Source organism: Notolepis coatsorum (genome assembly GCF_963971535.1).
Source record: "Notolepis coatsorum genome assembly, chromosome: 6".
Taxonomy (NCBI): domain Eukaryota; kingdom Metazoa; phylum Chordata; class Actinopteri; order Aulopiformes; family Paralepididae; genus Notolepis; species Notolepis coatsorum.
Genome location: NC_140170.1, coordinates 181,793,718 through 181,815,679, shown reverse-complemented (window position 1 = coordinate 181,815,679; position 21,962 = coordinate 181,793,718). Strand labels below are relative to the sequence as shown.

General features: G+C 41.0%; 7 protein-coding genes across 7 annotated transcripts in view; 3 read left to right on the top strand and 4 right to left on the bottom strand.

The window, feature by feature from the left end:
• Positions 1-223: 223 nt before the first annotated feature.
• Positions 224-14,954, top strand: LOC311230845 (uncharacterized protein; the record flags this gene model as incomplete). Its single annotated transcript, XM_084317234.1, has 2 exons — positions 224-775; positions 14,811-14,954. 2 exons carry the CDS (start codon positions 224-226, stop codon positions 14,952-14,954), a joined length of 696 nt encoding a protein of 231 aa, XP_084173360.1.
• Positions 1,993-2,385, bottom strand: LOC311230728 (histone H2A-like; the record flags this gene model as incomplete). Its single annotated transcript, XM_084317087.1, has 1 exon — positions 1,993-2,385. One exon carries the CDS (start codon positions 2,383-2,385, stop codon positions 1,993-1,995), a length of 393 nt encoding a protein of 130 aa, XP_084173213.1.
• On the top strand, positions 2,719-3,129 carry LOC311230727 (histone H3.2; the record flags this gene model as incomplete). Its single annotated transcript, XM_084317086.1, has 1 exon — positions 2,719-3,129. The coding sequence occupies one exon, from the start codon at positions 2,719-2,721 to the stop codon at positions 3,127-3,129; it is 411 nt and encodes a 136-aa protein (XP_084173212.1).
• Positions 5,838-6,443, bottom strand: LOC311230726 (histone H1-like; the record flags this gene model as incomplete). Its single annotated transcript, XM_084317085.1, has 1 exon — positions 5,838-6,443. One exon carries the CDS (start codon positions 6,441-6,443, stop codon positions 5,838-5,840), a length of 606 nt encoding a protein of 201 aa, XP_084173211.1.
• On the bottom strand, positions 9,932-10,243 carry LOC311230897 (histone H4; the record flags this gene model as incomplete). The annotated part of the gene is made up of 1 exon (XM_084317286.1): positions 9,932-10,243. The coding sequence occupies one exon, from the start codon at positions 10,241-10,243 to the stop codon at positions 9,932-9,934; it is 312 nt and encodes a 103-aa protein (XP_084173412.1).
• A 2,597-nt stretch (positions 14,955-17,551) lies between the features above and the next one.
• LOC311230873 (histone H2B-like) lies at positions 17,552-17,926 on the bottom strand (the record flags this gene model as incomplete). The annotated part of the gene is made up of 1 exon (XM_084317260.1): positions 17,552-17,926. One exon carries the CDS (start codon positions 17,924-17,926, stop codon positions 17,552-17,554), a length of 375 nt encoding a protein of 124 aa, XP_084173386.1.
• A 2,791-nt stretch (positions 17,927-20,717) lies between these two features.
• LOC311230847 (histone H1-like) overlaps positions 20,718-21,962 on the top strand; it is a gene marked incomplete at both ends in the record, with an annotated part of 63,669 nt that continues 62,424 nt past the window's right edge. Inside the window, one exon of the mRNA XM_084317236.1 lies at positions 20,718-21,225. Coding sequence (XP_084173362.1) covers positions 20,718-21,225 — 508 coding nt within the window. The remainder of the gene's footprint in view (positions 21,226-21,962) is intronic.

The window sequence follows — 21,962 nt, the reverse complement described above, 5'->3', positions numbered from 1 at the left end:
TGCTGACCCTTTTGGCGTTAAATTCCTGCAATATTCATAGTTGTGTATTTGAGCTCTTTTTTGGCGAGGAGAAAACACAAGCGGCAGAGCATTTTGGCAGCACAGAGGAGGACAGGGTGGGTTGAGTCTACATGGCTCTCATGTAGTGTTTAAGACCAGCCCTCTGACTGAGCTTCAATATCATAATTCTACTTGTGTTGAATCTGAGACAGAACGAGAGAAGATGGCAGAAGTCGCTCCAGCTCCAGCTCCCGCCGCTCCGGCTAAGGCCGTTAAGAAGAAGGCAGCTCCCAAACCCAAGAAGGCAGGTCCCAGCGTCAGTGACCTGGTCGTCGAGGCAGTATCTGCTTCTAAAGAGAGGAGCGGTGTGTCTCTGGCTGCCGTAAAGAAGGCTCTGGCTGCCGGCGGCTATGACGTGGACAAGAACAAGGCCCGCGTTAAGACCGCTGTCAAGAGTCTGGTGACAAAGGGAACCCTGGTCCAGGTCAAGGGTACCGGAGCCTCCGGCTCTTTCAAGATCAACAAGGCTGAGGTTAAAGCCAAAAAGCCTGCAAAGAAAGTCGCTCCGAAAGCCAAGAAGCCAGCAGCCAAGAAACCTGTCGTGGCCAAAAAGCCCGCTAAGGCAGCAACGAAGAAGCCTGCTGCCGCCAAGAAGTCTCCCAAGAAAGTCAAGAAGGTAGCGGCCAAGAGCCCCAAGAAGGTAGCGGCCAAGAGCCCCAAGAAGGTAGTGGCCAAGAGTCCCAAGAAGGTGACAAAGCCTGCTGCGTCCAAGAAGGCCCCAGCTAAGAAGGCTGCCAAGCCAATAGCAGCTAAGAGGGGAGCTCCCAAGAAGAGATAAGCGTTTAAACAGAACGTTGTCTTTAATTCAACAAAAGGCTCTTTTAAGAGCCACCCACCACTTTCATGAAAAGCAATATTGTACTCTCGTGTGTGGAGTGATGGCGGCTTATCGAAGTATACAACTTAGTATTACTTATGGGATGGTTGATTTCCACGAGTTACTTCCAGCACGGCAACAAAGCAAACGCAACTTTATATATTATGGAGAATATACCACAAAAAACTATAAAATATAGATCAGATATAGGTTCTTAATTGGAGAATGTTGATATTAAGTCCGGTTTGATTATTAGGTCCTACTAACGCAGAAACTTTACCGCAACGAGTTGAGCCCTTTATTGTGGAAATACATAAATTGCCATCATTATGGTGCATTTATGTCCGTGCGTAAATGACCGCTATGACACTATTGGAATGACTACGGTGATGGCCCATTAGTGGACACACAGCACATTATTGTAATTTTATTTATTCAGACTGGTTTGGATCATATGTTGGCACATAATTATGTTTCCCACTACCTCACATTAAATATCTACACAACCATTATATTATACAAAAGGCTCTTTTATGGACCCCCACTATTTATATGAAACAGGCACGGCTACAAAACACGACTTGTAGTTCTACCCATTTATTTATTATGTGATTAGTGATCCAGACCAGCAACATTGGCAGGTAAAGAAAATGGTCTGAACGAGTCGCACCGCTTCAGACAGTTTACGAGTTGAGCCCCAACAATTGTGGAAATACAAATTGCTGTCATTATGTCAATTTATGTTCGTGCATGCTGTAATCTGTATATAGAACCCTTACTATTTATGTTTCTCAGTTCAAATGAATCATCACTTGACCGCTATGACATGCAATTTATAATTTTACATTATATCGTTAAGACTTCAAAACAGGGGAAAAAAACTGCAGACAAACACATTAACTTCTAAACAGCACTGTACACGTGTACCCATTAGTGAACACGGTCAAATGTTATGCATTACGCGTTTATAGTCTTACATTTATGTCCGAGGTAGCGAGACAACGTAAGTTACACAAACAAATTGTATTTTGACAAACGGAAATATTGCATTTTCAAGAAGAGGTGGGTGGCTCTGAAAAGAGCCTTTGTGGGGTTTGTCGAAGAGGCTAAATCGTTTACTTCTTGGCAGGCTTAGCAGCCTTCTCCGTCTTCTTTGGGAGCAGGACAGCCTGGATGTTGGGCAGCACACCACCCTGAGCGATGGTCACTCCTCCCAGCAGTCTGTTGAGCTCCTCGTCGTTACGCACGGCCAGCTGCAGATGGCGGGGGATGATACGACTCTTCTTGTTGTCACGGGCAGCGTTTCCAGCCAACTCCAGGATCTCAGCGGTCAGATATTCCAGCACAGCCGCCAGATAAACCGGGGCACCGGCTCCAACACGATGAGCATAGTTGCCTTTACGCAGCAGTCTGTGGACACGACCCACGGGGAACTGAAGCCCGGCACGAGAGGAGCGAGTCTTGGACTTAACTCTGGCCTTTCCTCCGGTCTTTCCTCTTCCAGACATGTTTATAATTCTCTTTAGCTAAACAAGTTAGACAATGAATGCAGCGAGTTGGAGAGTCGCGTTTTATTTTCGGGCTTGTGTTTTCTCACCCAATCAGGAAAGACGTTTTCTTGGCGGTTTTTCCAAAAGACCAGTCCTCCAATAACGTCGTTCCCAGTTGTATCTCCGTGAAGTCCTCCAATAACCCTGTGAGGTGTAGGCGGAGTAACGAGCTCACAGAGAGGAGACCAATCAGAAACTACTGCGCCTCCGCGTTAGTAATATAAGGCCAGAGTTTCTACACAGCAGCGTATTATTCTTGTTGAAGTGAAGACTGAAACATAGTTTCTCATAATGGCCAGAACTAAGCAGACCGCTCGTAAGTCCACCGGTGGCAAAGCCCCAAGGAAGCAGCTCGCCACCAAGGCTGCCCGTAAGAGCGCACCGGCTACCGGCGGCGTGAAGAAACCTCATCGTTACAGGCCCGGTACCGTGGCGCTGAGAGAGATCCGTCGTTACCAGAAGTCCACCGAGTTGTTGATCCGCAAGTTGCCTTTCCAGCGCCTGGTCAGAGAAATCGCCCAGGACTTCAAGACTGACCTGCGCTTCCAGAGCTCTGCTGTCATGGCTCTTCAGGAGGCCAGTGAGGCTTATCTGGTCGGTCTGTTTGAGGACACCAACCTGTGCGCCATCCACGCCAAGAGGGTGACCATCATGCCCAAAGACATCCAGCTGGCCCGCCGCATCCGTGGAGAGCGAGCTTAAATCGACCTGTTGACTAGTTGTCCCCCTAAAGGCTCTTTTAAGAGCCACCTCAATAATCATGAATGAGCCCAGTTTCCTCATTTTAACTATGTTCTGAGTCCACGTGGATGAAGTTGGTGATATGTAATACGTTCGTTTGATGGCCATCGTAGCTGATTGATTGAAAAGTTTAACGGATTGCAGAATGGGTACAGTACAGCTCAATACATACAATTGTTAAGGGGATGCAGACCAGAGAAAGACTTCAGTCTTGTTTACATCAGGGTCCCCCATTTTCAATTCATATAATCAATACCAAGTAACCAGAATTATGATTGTTTATTTCCAGTCATTGTCTACAGACAAATCAAAAACTCATGTGTGGACTCTCAAAAGGAAAAGAAAAAATGACAAATGCACATATTCAAATCAAGCTCACACACAAAATCCAAACTCAATGACTGAAAAAAGGAATTGGCTGAAGCACATGCTTATATTTGCCTATCCTTTACAATTCTTAAAAACTAAATATACTTTAGAGACAAAATTAAAATATGTTGGAAGATGTGTTTTTTTTCTTTAAGAGAAAAACATAAGATAAATTAATGTTTGATGTTTTACTCAACTGTACTCCCGAATTGTTTTATTCATAACTTGACTGCAAAACGTAATATTGAAGTCATACATTCATATTCAGAACCCTGATCCATTAGTTCATCTGCTGACTAGTAATAAATATGACCTATATGGTTAAAAATAAATACAATCCGGATTATCATTGTTTGCTCGGGAGCCTTGTCTGGAGTTCATTTTGGTTGAGCCTGCATGCTTTCCCCATTTCCAAAATGGCTTCGTCAGTGTGGTCCGGTACTGTCCATGGTGCTGAAATAGCAACATTTACATTCGACGTTGAGAGCATTCCAGCCAAAATCTATTTGAGATCAGATTAGTTTAAAATGAATTGTCATTATACAGCACAAGTATAGTACAACGGAAACAAATTGGTGCCTAACTAGAGTACAAATGTAACAATAAAGTGCAATAGGATTAAACTGGAGTATATATATAAATGACTAGTGCTGATCAGATGAGTGTTACAGGTATAAAAGACACTATGGTAGTAAGTCATACTGACCAGTGCAAGGTAAAGATATATATATATATATATATATATATATATATATATATAAAGGTATATAAAAAGATGATATGCAGGTGTATTCAGACAGAAGTGGATATATATATACTATGCATGCAGTGTATGCAGCATTATTGTACATGCTATCACACAAGAGTTACATGTGTAGAATATAGTTTGTGGTTGGTGATTACAGTGTAAGGCAGTAGGAAACAGAGTTCAGAGTTTGAACAGTATGGATGACATATCCTAGAGTATAGGATATTAACTATTCATTTAACTGACTAGAAGTTAGCCAATATGAAGTACCTTATGTATATAAGTATGACTCTGTCTCCATTGTTATTGCCCCAAACTACAGCTATGTAATTCTAACAGAACTACAAGACAGCAATGGAGTTCTGGACTAAATCACAGTCATTAAAAAATAATGCAGCAATGCTTCCTGTTAAAACCTGCTTTTCTAGATAGAAGATTGATATTGAAACCAAAATTGTATTATGTGTCTGATTAGCACTAATACTAATTTATACATGTACTCCAGTTTAATCACTTATACATTGTATTTTGCACTTTACTTTTGTATTTGCACTGAAGTTATTTTTGTTGTACTGTACTTGCCCTGTACGATGACAATACATTTTAATCTTAAAAAAAGACAGTCAGGCGTCTTTGAGAGGGTTCCAGGTGGTACCCCAGCAAAATTAGCGTTAATTTCACTGTAATTTAACTGACTAGAAGTTAGCCCATTATGAGGTACAGTATATATCATAATTAATATTATGATCATGTGTTTTACTTTCTCCATTATTATTGTCCAAACTACAGCTATGAAATTCTAACATAACTACAGGACAGCAATAGAGTTCTGGACTAAATCAGTTATTCAAAATAATGCAGCAATGCTGCCTGTTAAAAGATGATTTTCTAGATATAACATTGACATTGAAACTAGCTGTAGTTGTTGTATAAACAAGGATGGAACTTTAAAGGGGAAACGAAGAAATTTATTTTGCACATTAACTCACTAACGTCCTAAAACTGTTTTGCACACATTCATTTAGTTTGAGTTATTGGGAGTAAATTTGTTTGAATACCATTGGGGACATTGAATCCTTGTGTTAATTACTGCTCAATGCAAATAAAGGCAGCAGTCCATATAAAACAAGGTGTCATTCATTGTGTGCACAATACATCAGATTGTATTTAGGTTAAATGCTTCTTAATTAATATGTTCTGGTATGTATAGCAGTATCTTCTAGACTGATATTAATAACAGGAACATAATTACATTCAATGTTAAATCGCATCGATTTAGATTTAAGTGTATCTAAATTATGTTTTATTCTTCTGGACTGGAATCGACTCATCTTCCAGAATATAAATCAAATGATGCAGTAACTGAACACTAAGCTCTACTTAACTGGTGATGCTGCAATTTATCCAGGACACAAACATGTGACTTAGTAGATTTGCTTGTATCCACTATTAAACAATGCATTTATACAAGGGGGTGTGCCATTTCAGGGATAGTAGTGGTTGGCTCTAAAAAGAGCCTTTTGTGTGTTTTAGACAGTAAAGCTTAAGATCTTCACTTCCTCTTGCCTGCTGTCCTCGTGGGCTTCGCTGCTTTGGGCTTGGCAGCCTTCTTCGCGGGGGCTTTCTTGGCTGCGGGCTTCTTCACTGCCTTATTGGGGCTCTTGGCTGCCACCTTCTTGGGGCTCTTAGCTGCCACCTTCTTGGGGCTCTTGGCTTTGACTGCAGGCTTCTTTGCCTTCTTTGGAGACTTCTTAGCGGCAGGCTTTTTAGCAACAACCTTCTTAGCCGCAGCAGGTTTCTTCACTGGCGCTTTCTTAGCTTTCGGAGCTGCTTTTTTGGCGGGCTTCTTGGCTTCAGCCTTGTTGATTTTGAAGGAGCCGGAGGCACCGGTACCCTTGAGCTGGACAAGAGTGCCCTTTAACACCAAGCTCTTCACAGCGGTCTTCACACGTGAATTATTCTTCTCCACGTCGTAGCCACCGGCAGCCAGAGCCTTCTTTACCGCAGCCAGGGACACGCCGCTCCTCTCTTTAGAGGCAGATACGGCCCCGAGGACGAGTTCTGCGGCGCTGGGACCTGATGCCTTCTTCGGCTTGGAGGCAGCTTTCTTCCTGGGGACTTTAGCCGGAGCGGCAGCGGCTGGAGCGACTTCTGACATAGTTCTCTTCTATCGTCGATCAACACGAAATGCAACAAATAGTCCGAGCTGACTGGTAGTGGAGCTGGGACAGGGGGCTGGTCTTAAATACTACATGAGAGCCATGCAGACTCAACCCACCCTGTCTACAACTCTGCAGCTGAAAAGCTCTGCTACTTGTGTTTTCTTCTCGCCAAAACGGGCTAAAATACAAACGTGGGAACATAGTTGAAATCTAACACCCAATGGGTCAGTTAGCACAAGCATGTCCCATTAGAATAAAACCATCTGGAGAGCCGTGGTTAGTTTGGACACGTTCCAGCGCTCTCCTTTCCGTCGTCACATGGTGCAGTGAGCAGCAACTTGTCTCAGTATTTTGCTTTTTAAATGGTTTAAATGTCATTATAATCCAGTCAGTACTCGTTCCCCGGTGAGTCGAGCTGCCTGGTGAGGGACTGGCAGTAAAACAAGGCATCTGGTGTCATGCTTTTGGTTATAAACTTGTACTTTCTCAGTGCTGGTAAACACAGTCATTGCTGGCGTTGGCATGATATGTGTTACCTCGTCTTCTGTGGAAGATTACCACTTCTGTGGAAGGCTTTATGTAGCTCATGATGAATTAAATCTACAGTTACTTTTATGAAGATTAAAAAAAAAATACACAAGGAAGGTACAATGTATCTTTCCTTTTGGGAGAGACTCGCCTATTAAAGCCCAGACGGAATGCTTAACAATGAAAAAAATCTGTTTCAATTACATGTCAATAGTAATAATAGGCACAAGTTAGCTAGTAATAAAGCATACGAGTCATAATAATAACAGCTGGCGCAACAGGGGGAATAAAACGTGTCACGCTGTGACCATAGTCATCCCAACGGTGCTAATGCAGTCATTGCGCGTAATTACGCATGCACATTATGACTACATTTCAATATCTTTCCAATTGATAGGACTCAGTTGGTTGTTGCAAAGGGTATTTTGCACTGTTGTGAAGTATGGTAGTCTGTCTGCTACATGTTATATTGTCCTCTCTGGTAAACAAGAATACCCTGAAGACTCTGGCAGGAGCACTCATTCAAGGGTACTACGACTATGCTTGCACCTCACGGTACCAAAGCACCTCAAAGGCGCTAAAAACAAGATTACAAATATCACAAAACAAACTGGTCAGACTACTACTTGACCTTACTCCTAGAACCCACCTCACCCCTGCCCACTTTGACTACCTAGGATGGTTTAGGGGCCTTTCTCACTCAGGTATTGGGATCAAATCACCGCCCCGGGGCACGGGGGGGGGAGTGTTCTCACTCACCCCTTTTGGGATGCGAAACGGCGCTGATTCGTTTTAAGCGTTCGTTCGTGTCAAGCGTTTTTAATATAACCCACCCCCTTTCCTCACAAATGGAACTAGTGTTGTGGAGTCCGCTTTGACCGTTTTCCAGGGTTAGCAGCTATCGCTAGTTAGCTTAGCCCTAATGGATACCTTGGTTAGCAGCTATCGTTAGTTAGCTTAGCCCTAATGGATACCTTGGTTATCAGCTATCGCTAGTTAGCTTAGCCCTAATGGATACCTTGGTTAGCAGCTATCGCTAGTTAGCTTAGCCCTAATGGATACCTTGGTTAGCAGCTATCGTTAGCTGCTGCTAACGATAGCTCATTGCTCGTGTCAATTAAATTGCATGTTATTAAATGTCCGCGCTGGTCTGTCTAATGAAATTACAACCGCAACATTGTATCGCACTGTACAGCCCTGGTTGTAGGCTAATGTTTTACTATTTTTTTTATCCAATTTGTATGGATTAATTTAGGAGTGAAATCACCACTCGCAAGCTTGCCCCCAGATATTATTTTAAACTCGCACAGACAAAATTAGGGCGCAATTTGCAATCATCTCATCGCAGTGTACAGCCCTGTACGGGAGGCTGCAATTCTAAACTGGCCACCGTAAATGGCCAAACCCCCCCCACCCCCTCCTAATAGACAGTCTCCTCCCCTCCGTATATATTATCTCCCCACCGTATGTATATCTCTCTCCCACCCCCTCCTACAGTCTCCTCCCCACCGTATGTATATTTCTCTCCCACCCACCCACCCCCTCCTAATGTACAGTCTCCTCCCCATGATATGTATATACTGTCAGGATCTATGGGTAACAGTACTGTATATTTGCATATCATATATGTCACAAATGTAACAGTACTATGTACCTGTATGTCATGTATGTCCCTATGCCATAAATGTCATGTATGTTGTGTAATGTCATAAATGTCACTATGAATTGAAAATGGGGGACCCTGATGTAAACAAGACAAACGTCTTTCTCTGGTCTGCATCCCCTTAACAATTGTATGTATTGAGCCGTACTGTATTGTACCCATTCTGCAATCTGTTAAATAAAGTTTTCATTTATTAACTATTTCACTTGAGGATGCTGCGATGTAAAAGTTATACACAGAGTGGTACAGAGGTAGACGAGTTGCAGGTGTGTAAAAACTGAATGCTGTGTACAGCAAATACATTATTTCCACCCCTGAAAATACGCTGTATCTTCTATTTATTAAGCTCCTATTACTGCATATTCTGCACAGCAGTGACAATTCTGATATTCTATTTGTGATCCTTGCCTCATTGCATTTAATTAAACATCACCTACAGTCTCATCACAGAAGGCAGTTATACTTGTTTAACCATCCTGTTTACAACCTTCCTGTCAAATATTTGCTTTCTTTTATCATTAATTCCACCACATACGTCTGTGGTGTTTCATGTAAAATCTGACTAGATAGAAGACTATAATACAGTATATTACTACAAGGTCGCAAATAGACCTGCCGTCGAATCAATACCTTCATTCATTTACATAAACACATAGGAAGGCTTCTAAAGTCCCGTGGCCTCTAATGAGATCCTTGAACAGACACACCTTTTAAAAACGAATTGAACACACGCACTATGCACATACACTTATATGTAAGACACTTTCTGTAAATAATTTACTATTTTATTTAATCTGATTTTATGTTATCTTACCCATTGTTACCATTCTTTTATGCATTGTTGGGTCTGAGCTCGAAACACAATTGTGTCATTAGCTGCAATGCCCCTGTATTGTAGTGTATTTGACAAAAATAACTTTAACTTGAATTTGAGATCCAGTTCAGTAGTGTCCATTTACAGTATTGCTCAGACCAGTGTCAAAAGAGCTAGTATCTTAAATGCATCTATATGTTCAGATGAAATAGCCACCCCTCATAACTAGGCTACTTCTCTTCTCAGGCTTAAGACATTTTTAATGGCCTGTATGCAATTTTCACGTCCTGTACAAGTCATAATATATAGGCTACTGCACAATATAGAATCGTCCAAAGCGACTAGGAGGCGTACATATCTAGCAGCTAAGGATGAATGTTATTCTGAGACGCAACATGGAATCGACTCAATTCTAGTAAGATGTGTGTGGCTCTGAAAAGAGCCTTTGGGTCTTGGGATAGTTTGGATTGAATATACGATTAGCCGCCGAAGCCGTACAGAGTGCGTCCCTGTCTCTTCAGAGCATAGACCACATCCATGGCTGTGACGGTCTTCCTCTTGGCGTGTTCGGTGTAGGTGACGGCATCACGGATCACGTTCTCCAGGAAGACCTTCAGCACACCACGAGTCTCCTCGTAGATCAGACCAGAGATGCGCTTCACTCCACCGCGGCGCGCCAGGCGACGAATCGCGGGTTTGGTGATTCCCTGGATGTTGTCACGGAGAACTTTACGGTGACGCTTGGCGCCTCCTTTTCCGAGTCCCTTTCCTCCCTTTCCACGACCAGACATTTTCTTCTGGGATGAGTTCTAAACCAATGAAAAGAAGCAATGACGAACAAAGGCAAAGCCCTCTGAATATAAATACTCTCTGAGGACGTAAAAGAAGACTGAGATAGCGCGTCATGCTAGGCGTGGCCAAAAGCTGCAGCCCATAATAACCCTCCTTCTCACACACTTTTGACCATAGAACTGGTGTCACGTGATTGATTGATGAATGATTGATTGATTGAAAACTTTATAAACAGATTGCAGAATGGGTACAATACAGTACAGCTCAATACACACAATTGTTAAGGGGATGCAGACCAGAGAAAGACTTTCATCTTGTTTACATCAGGGTCCCCCATTTTCAGTTCATCAGGACATATATGACATACATGACATACAGATAGACAGTACTGCTACATCTATACATTTATGACATACCAGATTTGCAAATACAGTACTGTTTGTGATACAAAAATAGTCCAGAAAAGGGAGTATATACATTTGACGTAAAAACTGTACATTGGAGGGGGTTGGGTGGGGTTGTGTGGGGGGGGGGGGGGGGGGGTTGGGTAGGGAGGGGTTGGGGGGGGGGACCACTGTACAACTGTACAAGCAAAACTGTACATTGGGATATTGACAACCATACTAGGTAATTTACATTGGAGGGGGTTGGGGGAACACTACAAACAAGCAAAACTGTACATTGGAATATTGACAAAACCATACTAGGTAAATTACTGTACATTGGAGAGGGTTGGGTTAGGACATTTACAGGGGTGTAAATTCTAAGACATGTCTGGTTCATGAGTTCCTCGTGGCAGCTGGGTTCACATGGTTGCACTTATTCAATTTATCTATCCCATTAGTTTGCCCCAGATTCTTGTCTGGGGTCCATTTTGGTTGGTCTGCAATTGCTTTCCCGGTTTCCAAAATGGTTGGTCAGTGTGGTCTGGTACTGTCCATGGTGCTGAAATAGCGCCATTTAGATTCACAGTGCCTAGTACAAGTAGTTCAAGTTTCAAGTTTGCTTTTATTTGCCATGTATAAAGTGCATGTACATTACAGTGAAATGCTTGGTTCTTTACGAGCCCCTGAGAATGTACTTCAAGCAGTAAAATAAAAAGTAAGTAAAAGAGGAATAAAGACCCAACACTATACTGTACCATTGATATCATGGTTTTAAAATGGACTATACCATGTTATTAATGGTTATTAAGGGCAGATTCAGAGCACCTTGTGAAACATAAAAGCAACTATTGAGCATGGTGTGGTGTATCAGTGAATGTGTTGAAGTCCAAACCACAGGGGATGCCTGATGAGCAGAGTAACCTTTCAGCCAGATGTGGAGGCTGTGTATCCTGCTAAACATGGAGGGAGAAGGGACCAGAGAAGATCAGTATTGCTGAGGGTTACTTATGAAGTCAGATTTTAGACTTCTGATTGCTGGAGTTTGATGATGTCAGATGTCAACAATAACGTTATAAAAGGTTACTGTTATTATTGTAATAATGTATTTAACATACAAGGTTGTAAATTGTACAGAAATATACAGAGCTCATTGTGATCAAATAATGAATATTATTTGCACATGTCTGTTGGAAATCATAGGACGTGTGTTTGGCTATGGGGTAGTTAATCTGTTTCATTATAATTATATATGAGCCTGGAATGTATTATTTTTGGAATAGCATTTCCACTTTGAAAATGCTAAACTAAACAGTATCCATGTGCATTATAAAGACCAATAATGTATTATTGATCAGGGTTCTAATAAGGCAGGTGATATATTATTTTACAGTATAAACGTGATGTACAAGCTAGAAGTCTATCCAATCTAGCTACTTGTAAACAACCTAAAATCACAGGATTTTGACTAGTAAATATAATTTGAAACTTAATAGCCATCCAAACTATGATTACAGTTGTAAGTAATTTATTGTTCAATAATTAAATATATAAAATGTCATCTCCCGACACACTCCTACCATAAAACTGTGCAAATAAAATGTAGGACATTTTGCAATACCCGGCACTCAACCACTTTGATGAACAGCGCGATCATCATGATAATAGGAATAACTCTCTCAGGACTAGTTTCATAAAGAATAATTGTGTGTAGAAAAAGCTTAGCTTCTACAATAATGACAAATTACAGTATAGGATGCAGAGTCATTGCATTCTCGGTAATAGGTGGGTGGCTCTGAAAAGAGCCTTTGTGGGGTTTGTCGAAGAGGCTAAATAATTTACTTCTTGGCAGCCTTCTCGGTCTTCTTGGGCAGAAGGACAGCCTGGATGTTGGGCAGCACACCACCCTGAGCGATGGTCACTCCTCCCAGCAGTCTGTTGAGCTCCTCGTCGTTACGAACGGCCAGCTGCAGATGGCGGGGGATGATACGACTCTTCTTGTTGTCACGGGCAGCGTTTCCAGCCAACTCCAGGATCTCAGCGGTCAGATATTCCAGCACAGCGGCCAAATAAACCGGGGCACCGGCTCCAACACGATGAGCATAGTTGCCTTTACGCAGCAGTCTCAAACAAGGGACTAAACACGTTTCGCAATTATGCCACATCAATGTGGAACGCCCTGCCTAAAGCTGTAAAGGAATGTGAATCACTACCCACCTTCAAAAACACTCAAAAAACACCTACGTGAGACTGCAATTCGAAACTGGCCCCTACAAATGTCCTAACCTAGTTGTACAGTAAAAGACCAAGTAAGGCTTTGTCAATATTCCAATGTACAGTGTAAAATGTGTGTGTGTCCCCTTCCCAACCCCCCCCACCTCCAATGTACAGCCCTCACCCAACCCACCCAACCCCACCCCACCCAACCAACCTCCTCCAATGTACAGTTCTATGCCAAATGTATATACACTCCTTTTCTGGACACTTTTGTATCACAAACAGTACTGTATTTGCAAATCTGATATGTCATAAATGTATAGATGTAGCAGTACTGTCTATCTGTATGTCATATATGTTATGATGAATTGAAAATGGGGGACCCTGATGTAAACAAGACGAAAGTCTTTCTCTGGTCTGCATCCCCTTAACAATTGTATGTATTGAGCTGTACTGTACTGTACCCATTCTGCAATCTGTTAATACACTTTTCAATCAATCAATCAATCTCGAAGTACGTCTGTGCTGGGGTGCGGTTGTAGAGAGTGATTGATTGAAAACTTTATTAACAGATTGCAGAATGGGTATTTTTTAGAATGGTGTTATTCACCGTCAAAGATGACATAAAAAATAGAATTGATATTCTCCTTTGGTTCATTACAATCAGTGATGCCACAGATTACTTGTAAAATGCCACAACATAAGAATGACAATTTTTTTTCTCTCTTTACCAAATCCATTCTGAGACTGAATCAATGAATGAATGAAAACTTTATTTAACAGATTGCAGAATGGGGACAATACAGCACGGCTCAATACACACAATTGTTAAGGGATGCAGACCAGAGAAAGACTTTCGTCTTGTTTACATCAGGGTCCCCTATTTTCAATTCATGACATTTATGACATACACAACATACAGATATGTATCATGACATAGATACACAGTAGTTAAATTTATGACATACAAGATATGCAAATATACAGTACTGTTAAACAGAGATCCTAACAGATAATATATACATAATTATGAGGGCTGCTGATGACTCCTAACATCCTATCAGATCTACTCCTATCCAAGCTCCCGGAGGGTCATCAAAGAGAAGCCGCCTATTCTCAGAAACTACCCATCCCAGTTAGGACAGCCGAATCCCGTCCAATCTTTCGCCGTCGACTAAAGACTCACTTCTTCAACCATTATCTGAAATGATAAAAAAAAAAAAAAAAAAAAAATCTAACCCCGATTAACCTTACTGTCATGCACTTGTCCTAATAAACTAACCTACACTGTAACACGCAACACTTTGATGAACATTGTTACTCAGCTGATAGAGTTATACCCTTCTTGCTGTCTTGTCGCACAGAACTTGTAAGTCGCTTTGGATAAAAGCGTCAGCTAAATGACTAAATGTAAATGTAAATGTATCATGTTTTTAATAATGCTGTAAAGTTAAGTAAAAATGCATTTCAATATGAATTTAACAAATTAAACATGCAACTATTAATTCTAAATGTACCAGTTTATCATACATCAGGTTTGACATATATGTATTTATTTTGTGTGCGATGGTCACTTTTTGTAACTTTTGGTTGTTACTGTTAACTCTCCAAGAGTGTGTGTAACCAGAAGTTATAGATGCTATTAAAGGCACATAGCAAACAGCTGCATGTGGAGCCAACTAGATACCCTCAATCCTGCTTTAACTCTAACCCTAAACCCAACCGTGACCTTTAACCCAACAAACTCAATTTCCCTTCCAAAATCAGTTAAATCTATGAATTCAAACTTCTCCAATCTGAAAATCTATTAGAGGCTCTTGTTCCACCTAGTAGAGCACTTCCTCCATCTGGCGGTGAAACCCAATATGACAGGCAGCATCCTAGACATGGTCCAGGAAAAACAGAACAACTTATACATAGGGATATGTTTATTAATTAGTCACCTGACCTTGACTGGCCCAAGAAGGTGGCAGCCAAGAGCCCCAAGAAGGTGGCAGCCAAGAGCCCCAAGAAGGCCGTGAAGAAGCCTGCAGCCAAGAAAGCCCCCGCAAAGAAGGCTGCCAAGCCCAAAGCCGCGAAGCCCACGAGGACAGCAGCCAAGAGGAAGTGAAGGTCTTAAGCTTTACTGTCTAAAACACACAAACAGCTCTTTTTAGAGCCAACCACTACTATCCCTGAAATGGCACATTCCCTCGTATAAATCCATTGTTTAATGGTGGATAGAAGCAAATCTACTAATGCTTATGTTTTGTGACTTCTAGTCGGTTGAATTAAAAGTTAATATCCTATACTCTAGGTCAAGAATATGTTATCCTTACTGTTCAATCTCTGATGCCTATACTACTGCCTTACACTGTAATCACTACCGACCTCATTATGTTCTACCCATGTAACTTGTGATAGCATGTACAATAATACTGCATGTATAATATACATATATCCACTTCTGTCTGAAAACATCTGCATATAGACTATATATATCCCTTAACTTATTATCACAGTGTCTTTATAACTGTAACACTGTACATACACATCTGATCAGCATTATTACTCAGTATACTCATTTATATATACTCCAGTTTAATCCTATTGCACTTTACTGTTACACTTGTACTCTAGTTGGACACCAATTTATTTCTGTTGTACTATACTTGTGCTGTATAATGACAATTTTTTTTTATATAATCATCTAAAATAGTGAAATTAAAACACTCATTTGGCTAGAACGCGCTCAATGACAAATGTACATGTCAACAGGATATAAGGAGTCAAACAAGGCAATTATGGTAGAAGCAACTTTTCTCCACATAAATATTCTATATGGAATTCCAAAAAATATATACAAAAACTAAAGCTAGTTTCAATATCAAACTTGATCTAGAAAAGCAGCTTTTAACAGGAAGCATTGCTGCATTATTTTGAATAACTGATTAAGTCCATAACTCCATTGCTGTCTTGTATACTGTTAGAATTGCATAGCTGTAGTTTGGACAATAATAATGGAGAAAGTAAAACACATGATCATAGTATTAATTATGATATATACTGTACCTCATAATTGGGCTAACTTCTAGTCAGTTAAATTATAGTGAAATGAACACTCATTTAGCTGGGGTACCACCTGGAGCCCTCTCAAAGACCCCTGACTGTCTTTTTTTAAGGTTAAAATGTATTGTCATCATACAGGGCAAGTACAGTACAACAAAAATAACTTGAGTGCAAATACAAAAGTAAAGTGCAATATACAATGTATAAGTGATTAAACTGGAGTACATGTATAAATTAGTACTAGTGCTAATCAGACATAATACAATTTTGGTTTCAATATCAATATTCTATCTAGAAAAGCAGGTTGTAACAGGAAGCATCACTGCATTATTTTTTTAATGACTGTGATTTAGTCCAGAACTCCATTGCTGTCTTGTAGTTCTGTTAGAATTTAGAAAGTGAGTTATTCTTATACATGAAGTACTTCATATTGGGAACACTTCTAGTCAGTTAAATAATAGTTAAAAGTTAATAGTGCCTATACCTGATTGCCGATCGGTTATCCATACTGTTCAAACTCCTGCATTTCACTGTCTACAACTGCCTTACACACCTACCTCAAACTATATTCTGCATACCGGTATACGTCTGTATGATAGCATGTGCAATAATATATATAATGTGTACTATATCCCCCCCACCCCACCAGCCAACCTCCTCCAATGTACAGTTTTTTCATCAAATGTATACTCTCTTTTTTAGACTATTTTTGTACTGTATGTAAATCTGGTATGTCATAAATGTAGCAGTACTGTCTATCTGTATGTCATGATTAATTGAAATGGGGGACCCTGATGTAAACAAGACGAAAGTCTTTCTCTGGTCTGCATCCCCTTAACAATTGTGTGTATTGAGCTGTACTGTATTGTACCCATTCTGTTGCATCTGTTAATAAAGTTTTCAATCAATCAATCCCTTACCTACTCTTCTAGTTATACCACTGGTCAGTATGACTTATACCTGTAACACTGATGTACATACATCTGATATACTCCAGTTTAATCACTTTGTCCTTTCATATTGCACTTTACTGTTATATTTGTACTGTTTAGACGTCAACTTATTTTCTTTGTATAACGACAATGGATTTAAACCTATTGAGGAAATGTATAACCATGTCTATTATGATTAGTTAAATGCACGGTCCTCTGCACATAGTCATTCTGTTTTAGTTTCGACCTGGGACGAACTGACTGAACTAATATTATGACTGGCAAATCACCTGGTAGAGGCAAAACTTTTCTCCAAATAAATATTCTATATGGAATTCCAAAAAATATATACAAAAACTAAAGCTAGTGTAAATATCAATCTTGATCTAGAAAAGCAGCTTTTAACAGGCAGCATTATTTTGAATAACTGATTAAGTCCATAACTCCATTGCTGTCTTGTATACTGTTAGAATTGCATAGCTGTAGTTGACAATAATAATGGAGAAAGTAAAACACATGATCATAGTATTAATTATGATATATACTGTACCTCATAATTGGGCTAACTTCTAAGTCAGTTAAATTATAGTGAAATGAACACTCATTTAGCACTGAACAACCACTTTGATTAACAGCGCATCATGAGCATAATAGGAATAACTCTCTCAGGACAGAGTGGGTGGCTCTTAAAAGAGCCTTTTGGTTAATCTTCAGTGAACAGGGTAGTTTACTTGGAGCTAGTGTACTTGGTCACAGCCTTGGTTCCCTCAGACACAGCGTGCTTCGCCAGCTCACCGGGCAGCAGCAGACGCACAGCGGTCTGGATCTCCCTGGAGGTGATGGTGCGACGCTTGTTGTAGAGAGCCAGGCGCGAGGCTTCTCCAGCGATGCGCTCGAAGATGTCGTTAACGAAGGAGTTCATGATCCCCATGGCCTTGGAGGAAACGCCGGTGTCGGGATGAACCTGCTTCAGGACTTTGTAAATGTAGATGGCATAACTCTCCTTCCTGGACTTTCTGCGCTTCTTGCCTCCCTTGGCAGCGGTCTTGGTGACGGCTTTCTTGGAACCCTTCTTGGGCGCTGGCTTGGCTGGTTCAGGCATATTCGACGGCTTATCAGAATCGAATGGTGACGGCCGCTTACGGTTTCCTGCCTTATTTATAGGATGCAAATAGTGCTGCGTGGCTTCTACGATACGATTGGTCGGGCGTGGCGCACGTGTGTAAAGCTAATAGAAGTTAGGTTCTCATTTAGCCAGTAGAGGGCAGAAGAGTTTCAGCCATGAGTTTGTTCTGCTTTACTCTCTTAAAGGAAAACTCCAACATTTTGGGAAATTAGCTTATTTAACATATTCCCTGGAGTTAGACATGCATGCATTAGGCTTAGGGAACGCCTGGACCTAGCTTAGCTTCATCACTGTAAGTGGGTCAGACATTTACCCGAGTTCCCTACAGTCATGAAATACACACTCCAAATACAATCAAAATACAACTCCAAAACGTTCCTGTAAACATGTTGTACCTGTGTATTTACCACATCTCCCAGTCACACAAGTCTCCCAGCAACAAAAGTCTCCCAGTCACACAAGTCTCCCAGTCACACAAGTATCCATGTCACACAAGTCTCCCAGTCACATGAGTCTCCCAGTCACACTTGTAGGGAACTAGGCCTAATGCATGCAGAGAGACGAAAAAGGTATGTATCTTGTCTAACTCCAGGGAAGATGTTAAATAAGCTAATTTCCCAAAATGTTGGTTTTCCTTTAAATTAAACTATTATCTATAAATGAGTACTACTACTAATAATGCTGATCAGGTGTTACAGGTATAAAGACACTATGGTAGTAAGTCATACTGGCCAGTGATATAAGGTAAGGGATATATATATAGTCACACAAGTATATAAAAAAGATTATATGCGGGTGTATTCTACGGAAGCCCAAAGAGGCCATACATACATTTGATTTACTATTCATTATATAATTTACTCGACATAACAAATAGTTTATTTGTGATAACCGATTAATTTATTTTGTTATCTCGAGATTGTTTGGAAGTGTGGATTCGCTACTTCTAGTCACTGGAAATCTAAATGTCACTATTTCAGCACCATTTGGAAATGGGGAAAGCATGCAGGCTCAACCAAAATGAACAATTGTATGTATTGAGCTGTACTGTACCCATTCTGCAATCTGTTAATAAAGTTTTCAATCAAACAATAGCTCTCTTGGTGACATCTGTCACTGCTTTGACTTACAATATATATATACACACTATATTCATATACACATCTGTCTGTACATACCTGCATATAATCCTTTTTACATGTATTTGGCATAACTTTTAATCATGGAAATGCCAGTATACATTTATAAGGTGAGAGATGTTTTCTGATGGTGCTGAGTCGTCTCCATGAGCAGGTGTCCTCTTGTTTGAGTTATTTATTACTGATCATAAACAGATGACACAGACCGACATGGTCTCACCATGAGCTACATGTATCGGTACCTCACTGTGGTACAAGATAATAATACAAGTATGACTCTGACAACATAGTATGTTTCATTCCTTCAGCTATTTCTTCTGAGTGTATCAACAATGTAGCTGGCAGCCTACTGCACCACATTCTAAGATACTTTACTTCACAATGAGTTGAGCCCTAACAATAGAGGCCTGTATATCTGACCTATAGGCTAAACACAAACTGCAATGTTTGTGTTGTTCTGTTTCTTCCAGCATGGCTGCCTGTAACCGTTGGTAACCACTTTCAAAAGAAAATGCCTAATTTGTGTGCAGTGGTAGTCGGTAAAACACTGCTGAAAAGCATGCTATTACTATTCCGTTGTGACTTCTTCATAACATTCAGTAATAAGACACAACATGGTCACTATGTGTTGATATGATAATCTATACATAAAATGTATATATAGCAACCATTCCATTGCCTTTACTACACAAACATTCCGTGCAAGGCCTCTTTTGTGGAAATGCAGAACATGTTGATATGGTGCGTTTATGTTTGGTGATATGATGATTCATTATGAATCTACTATGTCTATTTAAACTATTGAAATCTAATTAAAATAGACCAATGCAGTTATTATTTATTGTGCTAAGTGTTCAGTGTAGCAGATTTAAATCAGAAAACACAGCAGATCAGCAATGCCCAAAAAGCATGTATTGTCAACAAGCATGCAGCAGTCTAAAGTACACAACAAACTAGCCCCCCCCCCAAGGAAAATGTAGCTATGCTTCTTGTGTGAGTTATGAAATGTTTTGCAACATTAATTAATTAAATGTTAGCTGTAATTAATATAGGCCACGTGAAACCTTCCTCTAATCTAAGGTGGTGATCATCACTCATACGAGGTGACCCACGCTACAGGCCACCAGCAACAGTGTGTTTACCAACACCGGAAAAGCATCCATTTAAAACAAAACGCGTCACCCCAGATTACTAATCTTGCTCCCAGTCTCTAGTCAGGTAGCTCGGCTCGCTGGAAAACGAGATTATGTCGGATTATAATGCAATCTAAAGAATTGTGAGACATAAATAACAGAGAAAGGTATAGCTGCGCACCATGGTGAAGGCGCAAATTGGTGGTGTGAAGCGTCCACAAACACACCAGGGGTCTCCAAATGGTTTAATTCTGATGGCACATATTTCTGCTTGCTGACCCATTTGGCGTTAAATTCCTGCAATATTCATAGTTGTGTATTTGAGCTCTTTTTTGGCGAGGAGAAAACACAAGCGGCAGAGCATTTTGGCAGCACAGAGGAGGACAGGGTGGGTTGAGTCTACATGGCTCTCATGTAGTGTTTAAGACCAGCCCTCTGACTGAGCTTCAATATCATAATTCTAGTTGTGTTGAATCTGAGACGGAACGAGAGAAGATGGCAGAAGTCGCTCCAGCTCCCGCCGCTCCGGCTAAGGCCGCTAAGAAGAAGGCAGCTCCCAGACCCAAGAAGGCAGGTCCCAGCGTCAGTGACCTGGTCGTCGAGGCTGTGTCTGCTTCTAAAGAGAGGAGCGGTGTGTCTCTGTCTGCCGTAAAGAAGGCTCTGGCTGCCGGCGGCTATGACGTGGACAAGAACAAGGCCCGCGTTAAGACCGCTGTCAAGAGTCTGGTGACAAAGGGAACCCTGGTCCAGGTCAAGGGTACCGGAGCCTCCGGCTCTTTCAAGATCAACAAGGCTGAGGTTAAAGCCAAAAAGCCCGCAAAGAAAGTCGCTCCGAAAGCCAAGAAGCCAGCAGCCAAGAAACCTGTCGTGGCCAAAAAGCCCGCGAAGGCAGCAACGAAGAAGCCTGCTGCCGCCAAGAAGTCTCCCAAGAAAGTCAAGAAGGTAGCGGCCAAGACCCCCAAGAAGGTAGCGACCAAGAGCCCCAAGAAGGTAGCGGCCAAGAGTCCCAAGAAGGTGACGAAGCCCGCTGCGCCCAAGAAGGCCCCAGCTAAGAAGGCTGCCAAGCCAATAGCAGCTAAGAGAGGAGCTCCCAAGAAGAGATAAGCGTTTAAACAGAACGTTGTCTTTAATTCAACAAAAGGCTCTTTTAAGAGCCACCCACCACTTTCATGAAAAGCAATATTGTACTCTTGTGTGGAAGTGATGGCGGCTTATCGAAGTATACAACTTAGTATTACTTATGGGATGGTTGATTTCCACGAGTTACTTCCAGCACGGCAACAAAGCAAACGCAACTTTATATATTATATATGGAGAATATACCACAAAAAACTATAAAATATAGATCAGATATAGGTTCTTAATTGGAGAATGTTGATATTAAGTCCGGTTTGATTATTAGGTTCTACTAACGCAGATACTTTACCGCAACGAGTTGAGACCTTTATTGTGGAAATACATAAATTGCCATCATTATGGTGCATTTATGTCCGTGCGTAAATGACCGCTATGACACTATTGGAATGACTACGGGTGATGGCCCATTAGTGGACACACAGCACATTATTGTAATTTTATTTATTCAGACTGGTTTGGATCATATGTTGGCACATAATTATGTTTCCCACTACCTCACATTAAATATCTACACAACCATTATATTATACAAAAGGCTCTTTTATGGACCCCCACTATTTATATGAAACAGGCACGGCTACAAAACACGACTTGTAGTTCTAC